Here is a 19,005-nt window from a genome sequence, read left to right as displayed (position 1 = left end):
CCTTCTAGCCAAAGTTCAGAGCAACTGTCTCATTGACCCCTTACAGTAACCAGGAGGACAGAAGGCCATATAAAATGCTTCACCCATCCCCCAGGGCAAGCTGCCCACAGAGCCATCAGCACCTCACATTCCTTTGAACTCAACTTAATTATCTTCCCTTCCTGTCTCTTACCAATGAACATAGAAGATTATAGATTTCATACACATACATCTATGCATATGACCAACATTTCCATTACACCCCCCAATGGTGGAATCAGCTCCCCACCTCCACCAGGGACACTGACTGTCTCCCCACCTTCAAGAAAAGGCTCAAGATGCACTTGTTCCGGGAGTACAACGGCACTTAGGAATGCTTGATTGGACCTTATGTTAGTTTCCTCCAGGATCACAATGACTCTTATTGAGAGACTTGTTGCTCTTGTAGGTTAGTTATAACGAAGTTAACTCTTGAACTCGCTGTCAAATATTTTACTGTTGATTGTTCTTCTACAGGTACAGTCTTGCACTTTTTGTTGTTCATGTTGTTTTAATTTGTAACTTGTATAACTGCATGCTCTTATGGGTCTTCCCTTTGACACTTGTTTAGTTTTTTCACAATTTATGCTTCATGTTTTGGCTGCTTGCAATGTTTGGAACTACCTCGTTGATATGATCAGTGACCTATGCTCTTTTGTAAAGCTCTCTCTTGGAAGTCGCTTTAGATAAAAGCGTCTGCTAAATGCAAAAATGTAAATGTAAATGGCCACTACAGCGGAGCGGGCAGCGCGTCGGCTTCCAATTCATTTTCAATGAAACCGGAAACCTCTCCGCTGTAGTGGACACGCAGCCTAAGGCACACTTGTGCAATAATCGTGCTGTCGAATCAGCACCTTGATATTCCACACCTGTGAGGTGGATGCAGGGCCGGTCCTTCCTATAGGCGACATAGGCAGTCGCCTAGGGCAGCATGAAAAGGGGGCCGGCATTTTCCGAAGTGCGGACGTTCAATTAATTAACCCTCCCTCACTACCAGCAAAGGGCGCCAACCGCCCCACGTCATATGTTCATGTTGTGGTTGGTGGGGCGGCACCGGGGGGGTGGGGGGGGGGGGTGCTGGTGATAAATCTTGCCTAGGGCGCCAAATGTGCTACGGCCGGTGCTGGGTGGATGGATTATCTCAGTAAAGGAGTAGTGCTCACTAACACAGATTTAGACAGATTTGTGAACAATATTTGAGAGAAATACGTCTTAGATCTTTCAGTTCAGCTCATGAAAAATGGGTGTAGCGTTTATAATTTTGTTCAGTGTACTATACTAAGCTTGTGTTTGGGTGCTTTGATGCAGTCATCCTCTTTTCATGGTGCAAATATTTCATTTAGACCCTTTATTATGTCAGTATTTGCTGAAAATCCACTGATGCATCCTTCATTAAAATGTTTAGATCCTTAAAACTGAAAAGCTTTTTATGGTCACAATTGTGACCGGTGGGATTAAATGGGTTAAGTAGTGCAGGAGGGGCAGTGACAGCTAATGTAGATGAGACAGCCACAACCTCTGATGTATATGAGACAGCCACGACATCTGAACTGTTGAAAATAGGAGCACTCTGAATTATTGAATCTGTTGAACAGGTGCTTGATGCAAGATTTCACAGCAGAACATACAAAAGTATTGGGACATAGTATAACTATTACGTTTTTACAGTTTCCCACTTTGGAAACACAGAAGACAATTCAAAACCTAGAACTTGCAAACATGTTCAAGCCCAGGCACATGCCCAACGAAGGTGTATTTGCAGATAAGTACTGGCATCTTCTGCTTTTGCTTCTGGATATTAGGTCGTCATTTGGCAAGGACTATTTTACAATCTTTAATTACACGTTAAGGAGTACGAGCTTGGACTGCAGTGGGCTCTTTGTTGTTCCGCCGCTTTGTTTACGTGCAAGACAGAGGAAGAAGAAACGAGGCCTTCATTGTTGTTGGAGATTTCAACAGAGCCAACATGAAGAAGGTCCTGCCCAAATATTATCAGCACATTTCTTCACTGACTTCTTCACACATGGAGATCAGACCCTCAACCATTGTTATATAGCATTCCGGGGCAGTTACATACCCCTCCATTGCCCTGCTTTTGGTAAGGCTGATCACACCTCCATTCTTCTCCTCCCCGCATATAGACAAAAGCTAAAACAGGTCAGACCGGTTGTGAGGTCAGTCAACCTATGGAGCGATGAGAGAGTGGCGACCTTCCAGGACTGTTCTGACACCACTGACTGGCTGATGTTAAGGGAGGCAGCAGATGGGGACATAAACGAATACAAGGACACTGTTTCCAGCTACATTCAACACTGCATCGATGACGTCGTCTCCAAGAAGGTTGTCCGGTCTTTCCCAAATCAGAAGCCCTGGGTTGATGCCACAGTCCGGGCCAACCTGAGAGCCCGGTCCGTCGTCTTTAACTCTGGGGACCCTGATCAGTACAGGAAGGCCAGATACAACCTTCTGAAGGCCATCAAAGCAGCGAAAAGGGCTTACGGGACCAAGGTGGAGTCCTGTCTGACAATGCACACCACTCTGTCCCACCTGGACAAAGGGAATACGTATGTGAGGATGCTGTTCATTGACTACAGCTCAGCATTCAATACCATCATCCCCTCCAGACTTGTCTCCAAGCTTGTGGACCTGCCTCTTCATGCAAGTGGAGCTTCAATTTCCTGCTCTTGCCAAAGCATCACTTCATGATACATTACCTTCGTATCATATGGAGCACCAGCCCAATTCTGCACATGTGGTGCATGCATTATGAAGATAAACATGATTTATTTTAGAGACAATTAAAAAGCTTTAAAAACATAACCAAGATATTGCCATACATCTTTGGTGCTTTTGGCTAATGTATCTGGAGTAACGATTAACTGTAGGTTGAAGATCCTGATACTAGTGAGCTCAAAGAAGGTCCAGAGATTACTTCCAAATTTGGAGCCGTAACCAGTGTGTTTTCTGACAAGTGGATAAAACATCATGGTACAGAGTACTGCCATGACTTTGTTATCTGTACTGAGGTGGCATTTGAGATGCCTGTGTTTTATCAATTCACAGGGTTCATACACATTTTGACCAACGGATTTCCATGACTTTTCCATGCCTTTTCAATGACTTTAAACCAAATTTCCATGACTTAACTTTTTGTGAAATCTTGGGTTATACGTTAAAAAGTTGTATTACACGGCTGTTCCTAATACTGTAGAATGCTCCATTCACTTAAATGGGGCTTCCCAACGTTCTGCGGTGAATTTTTTTTTTACATTTGAACTTTGCTATGCATATTTGACCGCTGTCAAGGGAAGTGTCCTTTTTGCCTCGGATTCACATCTTTCGTTGCACTCTGCAAGCAGTCCGGTAACTTTTCAACCCCAGCGTACTCCGTTGCTTAGCGATGTCAGCTGATTTGAAGCCTAAAGAATGTTCAAAGTCTATGAAGTTCAATGTCAAACTATTTTTCTGCTGATCAACACTACGAACGGTAACAAATAAATTGTAAAAAGACACACTGTGTTAAGTTATTTTTTTGGCAAGTAGCCGTGTAATAACCGGCATAATGTATAGAACGCCGGTCATATTCTGAAAAATAATAAGCCCCTTCAGCCCACATTACCTCCGCAGTTAGGACTGCTGCTAGGCGTAGCAGTGGACCTCGCTGTGGTGAGAAAGTCGGTGATGGGTGCTGCTGTAGCTTTGCTAGCAGCACCCATCACCGGGCTGCTGTAGCTTTGCTAGCAGCAGTGCTCTGATGTTTGCTACCTTTGGAATGGCTAGTTAAAGCCGCCTCTCCCATGTTTGAAATGTCAAATGATTTTCCACCACACAACCGACATTTTGCTTGTCCCGGGTCTTTGTCTGTTTAATGTATCTTTCCATTTGTAGCCAAGCATCGTTAAAGCTACACTTTCCTGGCATTTTGAATTATCCCTCGCGCTTCTCTGAGTTACTGTTGCTATGGCCATCTAACTTTTCAGTTAGTATGAGAGCGTACGCCTGCTTATATTTTGAACGTATTTCTTTTAAACGAATTATTTAAAACTCAGCGTAAATGAACAACATGAAAATATGATTATACCAACTTTCCATGACTTTTCCAAATCTTTTGGGATTTAATTTTTTTCAAGCACTTTTCCAGGCCTGGAAATAACCATTTTAAAATTCCATGACTTTTCCAGGTTTTCCATGACCGTACGAACCCTGAATTCAAGACTATTGCTATGAAAGATAACAGCGTATTTTATTGTGTAAAACTAATCATATGTTTCGATCACCATTACCATGCCTTTCAGGTCAGGTTGCATTCCAGATGGTTCTAAAAGGTGTTGCACATAAATGAGCTGTAATTTCAAACCATTTGATATTCAAATTAAGTAGGACAGATTCCTCCTTTTATGTAGGATGTCCATACTGTCATTTTATGCAGACCTGAGGCCAATTTTTTTTAAGTGGTTGTTAGGCATTAGCCCTAACCGTAGTTAATTTAACTAATTTTAACACTTGAAAAGAGTCTATTAACACCAATTCCGATTTGGACCAAATACACTCTGGAAAATTGTTAAATTGAACTCTTTAAGTGTTACTTTGACACTGCACATTTTACTGTGCACACACGTATTTAAAGTGACAGAACAATAGACCTCACACACACACACAGACATATATATATATCATGTGGTATCATGAGAGGCTAGACCACGATGCGGGGTGTAGGGCAGTGCATAAAAACTGGACAGAGCGGGCAAAACTGTGTTCAAACAAAAGAAACTGGTTTATTTACCAAAAACAGGTCAGGAAGCAAGACAAAAAGTTCCGTCAAACACAAAAACGTTGCTCCACGCCTTGGATCCTACGAAGTATCAAAAACTCCGAAATCTGGCACCGACCTCTGCTTAAGCCAGGTACGCTCTCCTTCTCTTGGTTTCTGTATCGAGCCTTTTGTCCTCTCTCCCTCCCCGCCTGTGCTCCTGCCTCAATTAGAGGACAGGCATTTGCAGTTGTTGGCGTGGTGCATTCTGGGAGGTGTAGTTCTCGTGTCAGCCATCTTGTGGCATGGAAGAGGGAAACGTACCACCCCTCTATAACACGTCCTCTCGTGATGCCACAATATACACATACAGCTCTGGTACAATGGCAAGTGGAAGCATTATAATCATGTTACACAGGAGCCATTGGAGATAGTTTGAGAAGTTTGCAAATATTATTGCATTCTGGTCCATGTTGCTCCTCTAGGAAATACTTGAGTCCTCTCCTTCCAAAGTTACTGGCACCTTTGGGGGTCTTGAGAGAGTGGATTTGGGGATCTGTGAGGTATGTCAGTCCCTTACCATTAGCTGTTACCCACCCTAGAATGCAGGGAAACATTTCACATACATTGACAAACCACGTCACAAATAGTGCCATGATGCCATAAACACACACACACACACATACACACCTTGTAAGTCAACCACAATCTCTTGGTTGTTAGAATACAGGTAGGTGAAATGTCCAAATGCAATTCCATATTCTGTTGCTTCGAGCCTCTTGACCACTTTGCCAGTATTATTGGTGAGTTTAACAAAATCCCCTTGCAGGTAGGGTTCCATTGTCACACAGCCTATAATTTCATCCTCCTCCAGTATCTTGACAAACACAAACATGTACACAAGTAAAGTAGAGTAGATCAAACACTGTATGTAACCGATATCACAAGTTATTCTTCATAAATTTCACTTAACTTCAGATTGTGTGGACGTGAATAAGCTTGTTGTCCAGACCCCGTCAATTCCCATATTTGACCTTACATGGTTGTTGAAATGCTCATATTGTCAGGTTTCTTAATAAACTTCTCAATTAACCCCATTGTGAACAATGAATGACTCTTAATGAGAAATGGCTAAGGCAGCTTATAAAACTGTGAAAAATATAAACTTTACTGAATGTGAAATGGAGATCTTAATTAGCGAAATATAGTCGGAGGAGCATCTTGTTTGGTAGCTGTCAGTGTATTGCTTGTTTTTTTGTGTTTTGGCCACTAGAGGTCCTCATGCCCGGCTTGCTCAGTTCTGATTTAGTTATTAGGTTCACCTAGGCCTCATTCTGTTGGGGTATTTAGGGGACTCAGTCTAATGCCACCTTGCTTGATGTTTAAGTTTGCTGATGCCGGTTGCCTGTGCTGTTTTGCTACCTTTTGTTAGTCATACTCAGGGCTTCCAACTTTTTCCAAGATGTAACTCTCGCCATGGAGTGGGGGGAGAGACAATGCGAGTTTACACGGCTGTTTGCGCGTCAATGTTGCTTCACTCCGTTAACCTGCGCGTCGTCCGTTACTGTTTACGTTGGATCTACTTGTTTGAAGTTGCCTTTTCAGAGTGAGATATACAAGGTGTGGCGTGAGAGCGTGAGAAATGGTTGAAGTGCGTGTGTCACACGCCGAAACCGTGAGAGTTGGCAGCTCTGCATACTTTTGCCGAGCCGATTAAAACCTTTCAGTCTCTCAAGTTCCAAGTGCGTCTCACTTTTGGGTTCACCCTCCACTCGTGGTTCCAGATCCAAATTGAGTTCCGGCTCTGACAGTAGCCTTAGGCTAGCCATTATTCGCTACTCAAAAGTTGGGACAAGGCCATGTTCACCACTGTGTAGCATCCCCTCTTCTTTTAACAACAGTCTTTATATGTCTGGGAACTGAGGATACCAGTTGCTGGAAGTGTGGGAGAGGAATGTTGTCCAGAAATGTAGGCTTTTGAACTGACCACTGTCCCTTTAGGACGCGGCGTATTTCAAAAAAATTTGTTTCATTTAAATTAATCTGACCACCTAAGTTTTTCCCCGACTTTGCCTCAGTCCTTTTTAAATTAGCTTAAGCCCAGAGAAGATAGCAGTGTTTCTGGATCATGTTCACATATGGCTTCTTCTTTGCATAATAGTGCTTTAACCTGCATTTGGGGATGGCACAGCAAACTGTGTTCACAAACAATTAGTTCTAGAGGTGTTAAAGGACGATAAAACTGTTGTCACAGATGCAGGCAATTCGGTTCTTGCTTGTCACCTAAAAAGTTCAATTAATTTGCGTAAATTCAATTAAACTATATAGTAAATGCTGAGCACATCGCCACACGCCTGCACATGACATTAAGAACACTGACCTGCAGAAGTATAAACCAGGCTTTAATCTCCCATTGTCGATGTCCTCCAAAAGCATTGCATACCAATAGTAGATAACACATTTATATAACATTTGGCATAACTCATTTGTGGCCCAAATTCATACGTTTTCTTTCTGGCTAAATAGGCTAAAGCAAGATAATTGGCATCATTTGTAGACAGTCTATACAATTGACTTCCATTGTAGGTGTACTAAAACTTCTCTCTGCGTTTCGGTCACTCTGTGTCGTATCACATCTCAAAAAACTGTAGACCTATGCACGGGTTCTCAAGTGTGCAGACTGTACACAGATTCTCATGCCACACACATGTTTCTTCGCCCATTTTCATGAGTATGCAGCTTTGTACATTTGGCCCTAGGTGTTATGGAGTAAAGCAAACACAATTCTTTATTAGTTGATTTCCCCCCAATGACTTGCTCACACTTGACAATATCCTCGGACAAAAGAGCAATGTGGTATGTATTTAGGGTCTTACCAGCAGCACTTCTGAGGGAATAAAGAAGATTTGCGCTGTGACTTTGTGGTTGTAGAGTGTCTTGTTAAACTGTGTCACATAATACTGAGCAGTCATCTGTCTTTCCACATCATTTAGGTGGAACTGGATCTCTTTGGGTTTAAGGTACTCCTTTGCCACATACCTGCGGAGAAATAATAAAAAACTAAAATAAAGTATCTTGTCACAAAATACAGGGGATATACAAACATATTCTAAGGAAATCTGAATGTGTTTTTTCTATGACTACAAGACCCACAGCCTGAACTGCAGTATTTTAAATAAGTACACCTGCCGAGTCTTTCTTCTTGGTGAAGAGACTGCACCCATAATGCTGTTCTCTGCTGGCCATTTTTCCCGATTGACTCTCCAATGTAGGCATATGTCTCATGGGCTGTCCACAGTCCAGTGACTCTGGAATACTTTAGTTGCAGAGCATCTGGAGAGTATATCATATTCTAGTGTTTAGTGGTATAGATAATGCATACATGTCAATATTTAAAGAGGTACAGTACAGTGTGTATGTATTGTACAAATGTATAAAAACCATTTGTACGGTCAAAAAAACTGCATTGCTCTACATTACAGTAAACAGAGGAATAGTTGGAGCTTACTGTAGGCACTTTGGTGTTTTCTGAGTTTGAATTTCCTTGTACTCTGCAATCTATTTAGCAAACAGCTATGACACATGCACGCAAGAAAAGCCTCGTAGTCCTGTTGTGTCAAGAAGTACTGTCTTTCAGGCACTAAATTACCCATCATACCATGGTTTTGACAGGTGTAGCATGATAGGTTCCGAAAGCGATTCTGCTGTTCAACATTGCATGAGGGTTCATCAATTTTAAAATTGTTCATCTCTTTCTCTATCAACTCAAATGAGCTCCCTGTCTCTGTTGATAGGCACTGTTCTGGTTTGGATTCTTCAGGTGCTGGTTGTTGTGCACTTTTATGGTAGGCCTTGTTGGGTTCAGGGTCAGTGTTTGCCTCTGTCTCTGCATCTTGGTCCACAATGAAGCAATGTGGATTCTTGGGATGAGATGCATCTAAGAAGCCAGGACATGTCTGTCTGGCGGCTCCATCGGTTGTCTCAATATGTAAAAAAGACTGAGCCTGATCAGTTGTAAGGGGTTTAGAGCTCTTAATTTCTAGTCTTGATAGGTCAGGTAGTTGAGCATTAGCTAAGGACTGGTAAAGAACCAATCCGTGTTTGTTCACAGTAACACTAGCATCTCTTGCTAACATCTTTTGCTCAGTGCTGACAGGAGAGCATGGATCAAACATGGACAATTTTTCCCAAGAGGACTGCGATCCAAAGCTATCACCAAGCAAGCTGGAGGATGTCTTCAATTTAGCATGGGATTGTGTCTGTGTTACCATATCAACCCCTGTCTGTCTTTCTGACTGACCAACTGCAAGCCAAGGCTCCTCGATCCCAACAGTCTCTATCAGACTCTGCTCATTTATCATTTCAAACTGCTTGATAAAACCTCCGGTCTCGGCAGAGGAAGTGACCTGTGATTGTGATCTGGGTCTTTTTGGAGCATTGAAGCCACTCTCTCTTTCATGGTTCCTGTTTTTATTGGTGGGTTCTAACACATTGTTGGACCCATCCTTACTAACTTCAGTGAGATAGTAGGGGTCACACTGCTTCCTAACATCTACTTCATTCAGTACGCTACTCTCTTTGTTGCTACTTTTCCTAAGTGGAATTCTTGTACTGTTCTTGGCAATATTTTGCCAGGAGGATGCAAGACTGCTTTTCAGAGAACTGCTCCTAACAATTGGCCCCTCATTGCATTTATGGATGGATTCAGATGCTACTTTATCTGAACTTAGAAGTGCATCAGTTGAACACACAGTTTGGCAGAATTCCTGTTTTCTTGTAAACAGGGTCTGAGGACCAGATAAATTGAATGTCTTCTGTACATTAAACTCTTCTTTACATTTGTCAATTTTTGGCTTAAAATTCTTGGTGTCTGGCTCTGTATTGAAAGTACTTATGGTGGTCCCAAGTGTGGTTATGCATAGTCCAGGACGCAGCCCTTCAGCCTTCTCCACTAACTTTCCTTGACAGCCTGTTTCAGAGGCCTCACACACAGAGGCATGGTACTGTTGAAAACTCCTAATCACCGGAGAAAAAACATTTAGAGTGAACCTCAGATCTCGCCCATGCATGCTTCTATAGCTATCTGGGATGAAAGACCCCTCGTTGGAATTAGGGAAGGATTTGACCCGCAACAGAGATTTCACACATGTTAGGAGATGCATGATCTCAGTGCTCAGTGTGTCCTTGTCCTGCTTTTCTGTGTGGCAGTAGGTGTATAACTTCTCTATAGCTTCTCTACAAGCTTTTATGGCTTGTACATCCACAGAGGAGTGCAACCATTTGTGAGTGACTAAGAGACAGTAGGCTGCCTTGACCAGGGTGTATAATTCCTGTTTGCTGATGACCAGATCCTTTTCTGTTTTGGTGATAAGGCCAATCTCAAACGCTTCCTTGGCTTGGAGAAGAAATGAATACTTTTCGGAAGAGGAGCATTCCACAGAGAAGCTGTAGGACAACAAGCAGGTCCCATGTGTCACCTAGAAGAAGGGAATAAAGGAGAAAATAAGTCATATTTTTCCTTCAGCAACATTTTGTTAAAATTACTCCACGTTCTCACTATAGATCTTTTTTGATGAACATTCTAGAATTTTTGTTAGTTAAGTTTGGCCCTTTAAAGCTTCCGGTTTCAGATACGCGAATGATTGTTTTGATGGAAGTCAGCGACTTTAGAAGCATAAGTGAGCAAGTTACTGTAAAAAAAAAATGTTTTTAAACAATGTCAATTGTTACTGTGTGAGATTGGGGAAGAACAAGTTGTCAACAATCAAAATGTTTACATTTCCTAAAAAAAACAGGACAACAGAATGACTGGGTTGATGCTGTAAATAATAGCTATAGTGCTTTAAAAATTTGGTTTGCAATGTCCTAACTTGTCATGGAATGGAATTTCCAATCATGCCTAGCCTCAGTGGCGATGTGTCCTGGCTTAGGTTACTGAAATGAATTTGCGCAACAGGCAAGGGATCCACCTGAACAATAAATATACTTCAGTAGAGATAACTCGGTTGTGGATCTGACACCACCATGCATAGTCCTAGGCTACTGCTGACTCTCATATCCACCAGTTTTTTTTAACCTTCAACCATACACTGGGTTCAGAAATGACTGGTGGGCGATGTAAAAAACGCAGATCATATTGAACCGATTGAACAGATATTTTGGGGTGTTTATTAATCAGGACAATTTCACTGCAGTTATTAAACAAGTAACAGCAAATAAACATAGGCTACCCGCTGGGGTTGCACACACCTCCCTGCCGTCTTAAAAAATAGTTGTTGGCATCAGACTTTTGTGGGTTTCTGTAGACTCTTCACTGACTGTAAACACACTCTATCAAATACTATTTGGTAGGCTAATTGTATTGGTAGCTACTATTTGTAATAGTGGTAGACATCTGGATAGATGAGCTGTAGCTCTACCTTAGGTAGGCTATAAATTTCAGATCAGCTGTAAATAAAATATAGCCTAAAATAAATAACATTCTGATCCAGTGGGTCGGTTAGGGGACACTATTTGATGTATAGCTGCTATTCACAACCAGTTAATTGATGGTAATATGCGCTAGTCATGTTAACTCGATGGTAACGTAGCTAGCAACTAATGTACGAAACGCGCTGGCCAGATGTAGGTCAGGGCCTTACATTCTAATCTGATTTGTTATTGTTAAAGTTCCAAAAAGGGTCTTTACCATTTGTATTGACCTGTCCCCAAGGGGTGGGCCTGCTCCTAACATTTGTGTCACATCTGTATTCTGATTGTTCTTAAACGACTGCATTCATTTTGAAAATGTACACAGACAAATGCACTTGTACTTATAGGGAGGACATTGAAATACATTGCACAGTCCATAAAAATATGCAATAGTGATAAAATGGCGTTATCATCAGAAAATCATGACAAGCATGAAACAACCTACCACATTGGTAAGCACGTACAGCGAAGTATACTGACTGTATATCACTGCATGCTTGGCTGCTTCAGCTGCACAGAGAAGACGATGACCAGTGTCCGAAAAAAAAAACTGTAATATATAAAAATATGTTGACATTTGTTTTATACTATTTGTATGTGTATAATACATCAGTCATACTAAACATCATCCAAGTATGGTAGGCACTCAGCAAACAACATTGTGACACGTGCTGGTAACAAGGTCTGCATGTCGGGCGTGATGGGGCTTGAGTTTGACTAGAATCTGTGGTTTCATTGGCTATTGTGACTTTGTTTCGGTCAAGCCACCAGCCGCCTTTGATAAAACTGAATATACACAACTTATAATGATGCTCATTAAAGATAATCCAAATTGTTTCAGAACAAACAGATCTGGGGTAAGTCATTCTTGATAATTGTCTATAAATGGCGACTTCTCTAATTGGATTCCGTTTCAGGATTTGGGGTAGTGTCGTTTTTTGAATTAAAATGCCTTTTATTTTAAAGATGTAGACATCACTTGTGCATATATAATTAGATAACAATCTCACCCACCCTCAATCCTCAAGGCCTATACATTACTGCAAAGGTAATAGCCTTCTATTAGCCTACTATGAAATAAAAACTGCACTGCAAACTTAAAAGTTGATGTTTTACTGCACAAAATAACAATACGAGTCCAACATAATGTATATAATACATAAAGATCAAAAAACTGTACGTGTGCAAAAAATTCCACTTAGTCGACTAGTCGATTGTTTGGTCGATATGCTCTTGGTCGATTAAGATATTTTTTAGTCGAGCTGCCGGTGTTACCGTTTTCCCTTTTATTAATCTGCATTTTGTTTAGTTTTTTTGCACACGGCACATGAGTACAATTGTAGCTGTTAGCCTAAACTCTATCATACTTTGTCTACAATTAGTGTTATTAATCCTTTAGGCAAAATAATCTGTTGTATGGAAGCATTTTATCAAAGTACCGGGTGACTCGAAACATGTTGAATGCACACTGCCAACAACAGTTTACATTCCATAGTTAGACGTTGAATATGATGTGGCCTACCACTTGAAAAACTTCGCCATTGGGTGATTTTTTTTACAGTAAGTAGCATATAGGTCATATGTATGTATATATAAATTAGCATGTAAGTTCAAATCTTTTATTGTCAGATGCACAGAAAAACACAGGGTCCGACTGGGCACTGAAATTCTTAGGACAAGACAACGCCAACACAAAGCAACCTGGCATAACATAACATATAAGTACACAGAACATAGGGCCTCATTCACCAAACGTTCTTACGAACAAATTTGTTCTCAAACCCCACATACGCAGTTTTCACAAAGATTCTGGCATTCACCAATGTTTTCTTATTTGGGATTTGTTCTTAGGTAAGAACATCATTTACGCACACCCAAGAGCACTCTTACGCACAATTGAGAGCTGACATGTTTGCGCAAAATAAGTAGTTATACCTTTTTTGTCCGTTCTAATTTAAAATTGAATAAATCTCTCCTTTATAATTTTCCAACTAATCATTTTCATAATTTTGTATTGTTTTAATAAATACACACTACACTTACAGTGCGTGTCCACTGCAGGGACACAAATCGCTTGCCATTGCTTTCCTTCCCACAGTTCACCACGCTCGGGGGCGTTTCAAACAGATTAATGTAGAATGTAGTTCTTTAAAGTCACTGTTGTAGTTGTCATGGCCAAGTGTGCAGACTTGGGTTTACGTAGTTGCAACATCGATCAAAATTAGTGCTGTCAGTTAAACGCGTTATTAACGGCGTTAACGCAAACCCAAATTAACGGCGTCAATTTTTTTATCGCGCAATTAACACTCTTTTTGACCGAGCAAACTTTGACGTTTTTTTCACATCCTGTTGCAACAACTACTGACGTTAGAAAAACGACAATACCACACCGGATCTAGCTAGACCGGAATCAAAACAACAGGCACGCCATACACTTGTTTGGGCTTGCGAGCCGGCTAAAGAGTAGTAGCAGAGCCCCTATACGGATTAGACATTCTCTGGTAGTAGGCTAACGTTACGTTTTGAGTTGATTGCCAGTGCCAGACACCAAAATGGATGCCAATAAGATTCTGAATGGAAAGTTTACTTTTAAAAGGTTGCCAAATGGTTCCATTGACAAGACCAAAGTGATCAGTGTGTTCTGTCGTTGTGAACTGAGCTATCATCGCAGCACGTCGTGGTGAGCTATCATCGCAGCACACAGCTGATGCGAATTCTCCGCCCGCTCGTCAAAGCCAGGCGATTGCAATGTTGTTTTCAATAAAAAAAAAAAAATTGCACGAAATCCTAACCACTTTTCCATGTCGAGAAGAGCATTAACATTTGAAAAAAGAATGGATGAAAAAGAAATCAAGGGACATTTACAATAGATAAAAATGTGCGATTAATTGCGATTAATCGCGAGTTAACTATGACATTAATGCAATTAATCGCGATTAAATATTTTAATCGTTTGACAGCTCTAATCAAAATACAACTTGTATACAAAATACAAAACTGTTTAATATACATACACGTTGACATGTGTTAAAAAACATGTAGGTTTTTCCAATAAACTCTTCCTACATTGGAGCCTATGGTTGACGCGTGTTATATGTTATAAAGAGAAAGAATGTTCCACTGAAGTTGTCTTTGACGATTTATTTGTTGACACCATCTTTCCACGTTGACACAACACGGTCAGAAAAACTGTGAAGCTCCTGATTTCTTGAGCCCAACGAAAATATATATACGGCCCAGCTACGGCAGCGCAATTAGCCCTAAAAACAAACAAACAATTCCCTTAAAGCTACAGGCACCAATTACATCAATAAAATATCAATGAAGGTAAATAGCAATAATCAAAATATGAACCCAACACTAAATACAAATAAATCAAAACTCATAAATTGAATTGTGTTCCAAAACAACAAATAGGCATATGGCACCTACAAAAGTTTTACCATATTCCTCAGTCTCTGCTAATCTGTCGATACGAGTTCCAGCAGGGCTAGCTAGCTAGTTACCACAGAACGAAGTTATGTAATGTGACTAAACTGAATTTGAAAGTACAAGCACCTACAACTTCGGCAAACCTTGCGCCATGCATCGTTTTTTTGTTTTTCTCTGTACGAATACAGCTATGTATCGTACAGGACTGGGTAAGCAGCCACACACAAACTATTAGTTTCTCCTCCACCTTGAAACCTAGAAAGCTAGAAATGTTTACCATGGTTGCTACGTTACGAGAAACAAGAAAACACTCCGATTGGCCATCGCTAGAGAAAATCGCTCCTCATTTGCATAAAGTTACAGTATTTACAGTATACAGTATTTTACAATCGCTATGACATTGGGCTTCATTCTCAAATGCAGTTAAGAAGAATTTAAGAAAGAATTTCTTCTGAATTGGATTTAGGAAAACATTTGGCATTCATGAAAGTTTTCTCATCAGGGATTTGTTTGTAAGACTTTCCGAACTCGAAATAGCTTTTCGCTTGGACATAACTTGTGTTCCTGTTGCTTTCCTAATTGTGTCGATTCTGACTGCACAAGTCACTGCTGTTGTGTGCCCTTATAAGGGTCTGTCGGGGCGCATATGTATGCAAATTCAGGAGCATGAAAACTCTTACCGGGGAGCACAGCTCAGAAAACTTCTGCTGCATAGGAACACATTTTCAAGCATTCATGAATTTGGCGGATGTCTTCTTCTTACTTTGTTTTTCCGAAGCCCGTAAGAAACATTTCAGAAAAAACGTCAGAAAATGTTCGAGAATGAGGCCCAATGTTTTCAATACTTTTAACAAGTTTCCTAAACTCTTGACACAGTTAGCACAACATCCGTCTGTGTTGGCTATACAATTGACACATTCCTTGTTGCTTTGACCCAAAATGCATAGAATAAACACAAATCTTAAATGCTTGAACTTCTTTTACACACAAGCTCAACCAAGACCAAAACAATGGATTTTTACTGCCCAATTTACCAATGCTTTCACACTGTATGTCGGAACAGATAACATCATGTTCAAAACCTAACTTATTGGCTAAGCCAAAGTGAACAGCTGTTCCTATTGTAAATTGAAACACAAACATATCGCCTGTATTTTATTCCATTGCTACTGAGAAACAGCTGGTTGAAGATATGCAAATACTGTAAATCACAGCTGATTCCCAACTAGGAAACACTCAGGTGTTGAGGTTTTTTCAATAGCATGACCATAAGGTATATACAGTTAGAGGACCTCTTTGGGCTACTCTTATGTGGAAAAAGAACAATACAAAGAAAGAAGAATATGTAATGCCTGCACAAGGGAGAGGAAGACAAGTACCAGGACAAGGGAGAGGAGTGGGGCAAGGGAGAGGAGTCAGAATGTGTGGTGGTGCTCAGAGAAGGCCCAGAGCTTGGGTAACTGATGTAATATTGTAAATGGCAGCTATATTGCATATTTCTTGCAGTAATGTCCTGTTGCAACTGAAGCCTTTACTGCAGAAATTATGTTTCTGTCTTCTTTTTTTCAATACAGTAACCGTACATTCTCTAACGCTACTCTGAGATGGGTCATTACTTTTTTGTTCTGAATTTCTGCAACAAAAGAAACTAAATGCATTTATTTACTAAACCCGACAAAACAAAAATGCAGGCTTTAAAAGAAACTGCATTGCAAAACACTATCTATGATCCATATACTGTGAGACCTGACACTTACTGTATGATAGAATGCAGTTTCTGTAATTTCATCTGATGTTAGTGTTTGTTATGACGTGCAATGATTGATTAAATGTTCGTGTTGAAAGCAAACGTGTGTTAGTGTTTTGGTAGACATGGTGTATTTTTGTGTTATGAAAATGAGTGTTTGAGTTTAGTTTACAACGTGTGACTTTGAGCATGAAATTAACAGTTTTGCCAATTGTTTGTGGTAGGTGTGTTGGTGCATCAAGAGTAAGAGTAATAAGGAAACTAGTTAGATGTATTGAAAACTTTGTCATAGCGATTGTAAAAAACTGTAAACTAGCCTTGCTTTGCCTTCAATTCAAATCAATTTTGTTAACCGGGAACTTTGCCATCAAATAATAAGTGACTTATCACTGTATTTATAGGCCCAAAGTAGGCTTATTCCGCACACTATGACTACACCACACAATGGCGTATTTATTACTGCTGCAAAATGTTGCAGATCGTTCCCTGAGGAGGAAACACATCTTCCTTGACCATACCGATTTATTTGCAGAGAGCGACAAGTAGGCTACCTGTTGGAACGCTTTAGGCTACCAAGAGCAGTCCTCATGGATATTTGTTACAGTCAACTGATTTCTAGGCTATGTTTTTTTGCTTAAAGGGGCGATTGACTGTGTTTTTGGAGTATTTCACACTGTTCCTTAAGGTCTCCGAATAGGGTATGTAACATTGGTTGGGTTGAAAATGGCCCGGGTGTTGTTCTATGCCCCCTGATAGATCCTCTGAAATATTCCCGGGAAACTAGCTTTTCTCCTTTTATGGTAAAAACGCAACACGGCTAACAGCAGCACTCACTGAAACACCGAAGGTGTAGACTTGAAATAAAAACGCACAAATAAATCTATTGTGTCTACACAACACTGTTTTCAACAGATTGACTACATATCATTTGAAATGATAACGTTAGTTGTTTCTACTTCTGTTGTCGAAGCAAACTGGATTGATTTAGGTGACTAACATTGACTAGACGGGCATGGCTGATGTTTGTCTATACCGTAGCATAGAAGATCCCTGTGCAGTTTGACCCTCGACAAGTTTGCGCGAACCATTTCACCAAGGACGGTTTTAAAAACCTGGGACAATGTAAAGCAGGATTTGCTATGAAGCTGTTGCTGAAAAGAGGTGTATTCCGACCGTAGGTTCACACAACCGCAAGCTGTATTTTGATTTTGTCGGTAACAGTTATTAGCAATGCTAATGTATTCTGTATCTAGCACCTGCCTTTCTCTAGTTCTTTCAAATAGATCATTTAGACAGGTGTTAAGCAATAGGTCAGACTACTATTCGTTTTCTGGCTATTTTTAGGGAAGCTTCCCTTCTAATGCCGACTACAGCTAGTCTAGCTAGAGTCATTTGCTATGTAAAGTATATTGATGTGTTTAGCATTGTACCTATGCTAGATACAGCAGACGTTAGCATTGCTAATAACTGTGCGACAAAATCATACTGTAGCCTACTTACAGCTTGCAGTTGCGATGAGCGTACGGTCGCACATCTTTTCAGCTTCAGCTTCTTAGCAAATCCTGCTTGAAATTGTCCAAGGTTGACAAAACTGTCTTGGGTGAAATGTTCAGAGCAAATGTATAATTGCGTGTCGAACTTCACCGGGATCTTCTCATAGACAAACAGCAGCCATGCCTGTCGAATGTTTGGGTCCTTGGGAAGACTAAGTGTTAGCCTTCCCTGTACAGCCTGGAACACAGCATTTACGACAGTGGTCTTTTTTCAATATCCTTGTAATTGCTTAGAAGTAGCCTACAGAGCAGCGCGCAGCTAAACTAGCATCGGAGATCTACGCTACTTCGGACTGGGAAGGAACACCAGTGAGTGGGCTGGTCTGGATGTAAATTTTGAGGCGTGACAAAGATACAGACCAGAGCCAAAAAGGGCGGTCCCCCGTCCTACGTCACTCCGGTGGCTTTGTTGAAAAGCCAGCGTTTTACAGCCACATTTTTTTCATTTTGAGATTTGCATAGGAAAGAGTTGTCAATGGACTTTGATATTCACTGTATGTTCATTTTACCCACCGAACTGTCGTTATTCAACTATGACAAGGTAAAATCGGTTTTGCAATCAATCGCCCCTTTAAGAATTCAGATTAAAGTTAAATCATTTATTTTTTCACTTCGTCAGTTCTGCGCACTTCTCCAGATACAACATTCACTGCATTTGTAATTGCATTCCATGCAACAGTTTTATTTACTGCTTTGTATCCACAGCTGAAGCTTTAAAATATGTGTCGTTTGTCGCTAACTTCTTGCAGCTGTACATCCACTACAGAATTATTAATACGTTTTTCTGTCTTTTGTCGAGACCTCCACCGTCTTTACCACGTCGTTTTGACATTTCTGTGAGTGTGCACACGGCCCTGCCATATCATGTCCTCTTATGGGAATTAACGGAGCGTTTACCTATGCTAAATAGGAGCAACAGGGCACGAGCTTTCAACTTACGAAATATTGGGATTCATCATTCAAAGAACACACCTGCGAACAATTCTGCTGTTTAAGAACACTTCATGAATCACACGTTGATTTTTCTTAGGAGC

At 40.7% G+C, this 19,005-nt stretch overlaps 1 protein-coding gene across 7 annotated transcripts in view; it reads right to left on the bottom strand.

Annotated features, from left to right (window-relative positions):
* Positions 1-4,758: 4,758 nt before the first annotated feature.
* The window catches only part of alpk1 (alpha-kinase 1), a 54,663-nt gene continuing 40,416 nt past the window's right edge, over positions 4,759-19,005 (bottom strand). For 3 of the 7 annotated variants that reach the window (XM_047049147.1, XM_047049149.1, XM_047049150.1), the window contains 6 exons: positions 11,685-11,789; positions 8,277-10,245; positions 7,954-8,101; positions 7,645-7,807; positions 5,459-5,645; positions 4,759-5,366 (listed from right to left, as the gene is read on the bottom strand). In XM_047049147.1, coding sequence (XP_046905103.1) covers positions 5,179-5,366; positions 5,459-5,645; positions 7,645-7,807; positions 7,954-8,101; positions 8,277-10,245; positions 11,685-11,789 — 2,760 coding nt within the window. In that variant the 3' untranslated portion in view covers positions 4,759-5,178. Of the gene's footprint in view, positions 5,367-5,458; positions 5,646-6,028; positions 7,524-7,644; positions 7,808-7,953; positions 8,102-8,276; positions 10,246-11,684; positions 11,790-19,005 lie in introns of those variants that run through there. The other 4 variants (XM_047049145.1, XM_047049146.1, XR_006958329.1 and 1 more) reach the window with 3 other exon arrangements.

Source organism: Hypomesus transpacificus, chromosome 25 (genome assembly GCF_021917145.1).
Source record: "Hypomesus transpacificus isolate Combined female chromosome 25, fHypTra1, whole genome shotgun sequence".
NCBI lineage: Eukaryota > Metazoa > Chordata > Actinopteri > Osmeriformes > Osmeridae > Hypomesus > Hypomesus transpacificus.
Note: the sequence above shows the minus strand (reverse complement) of the source record. Positions and strands in the feature narration are given on the sequence as shown.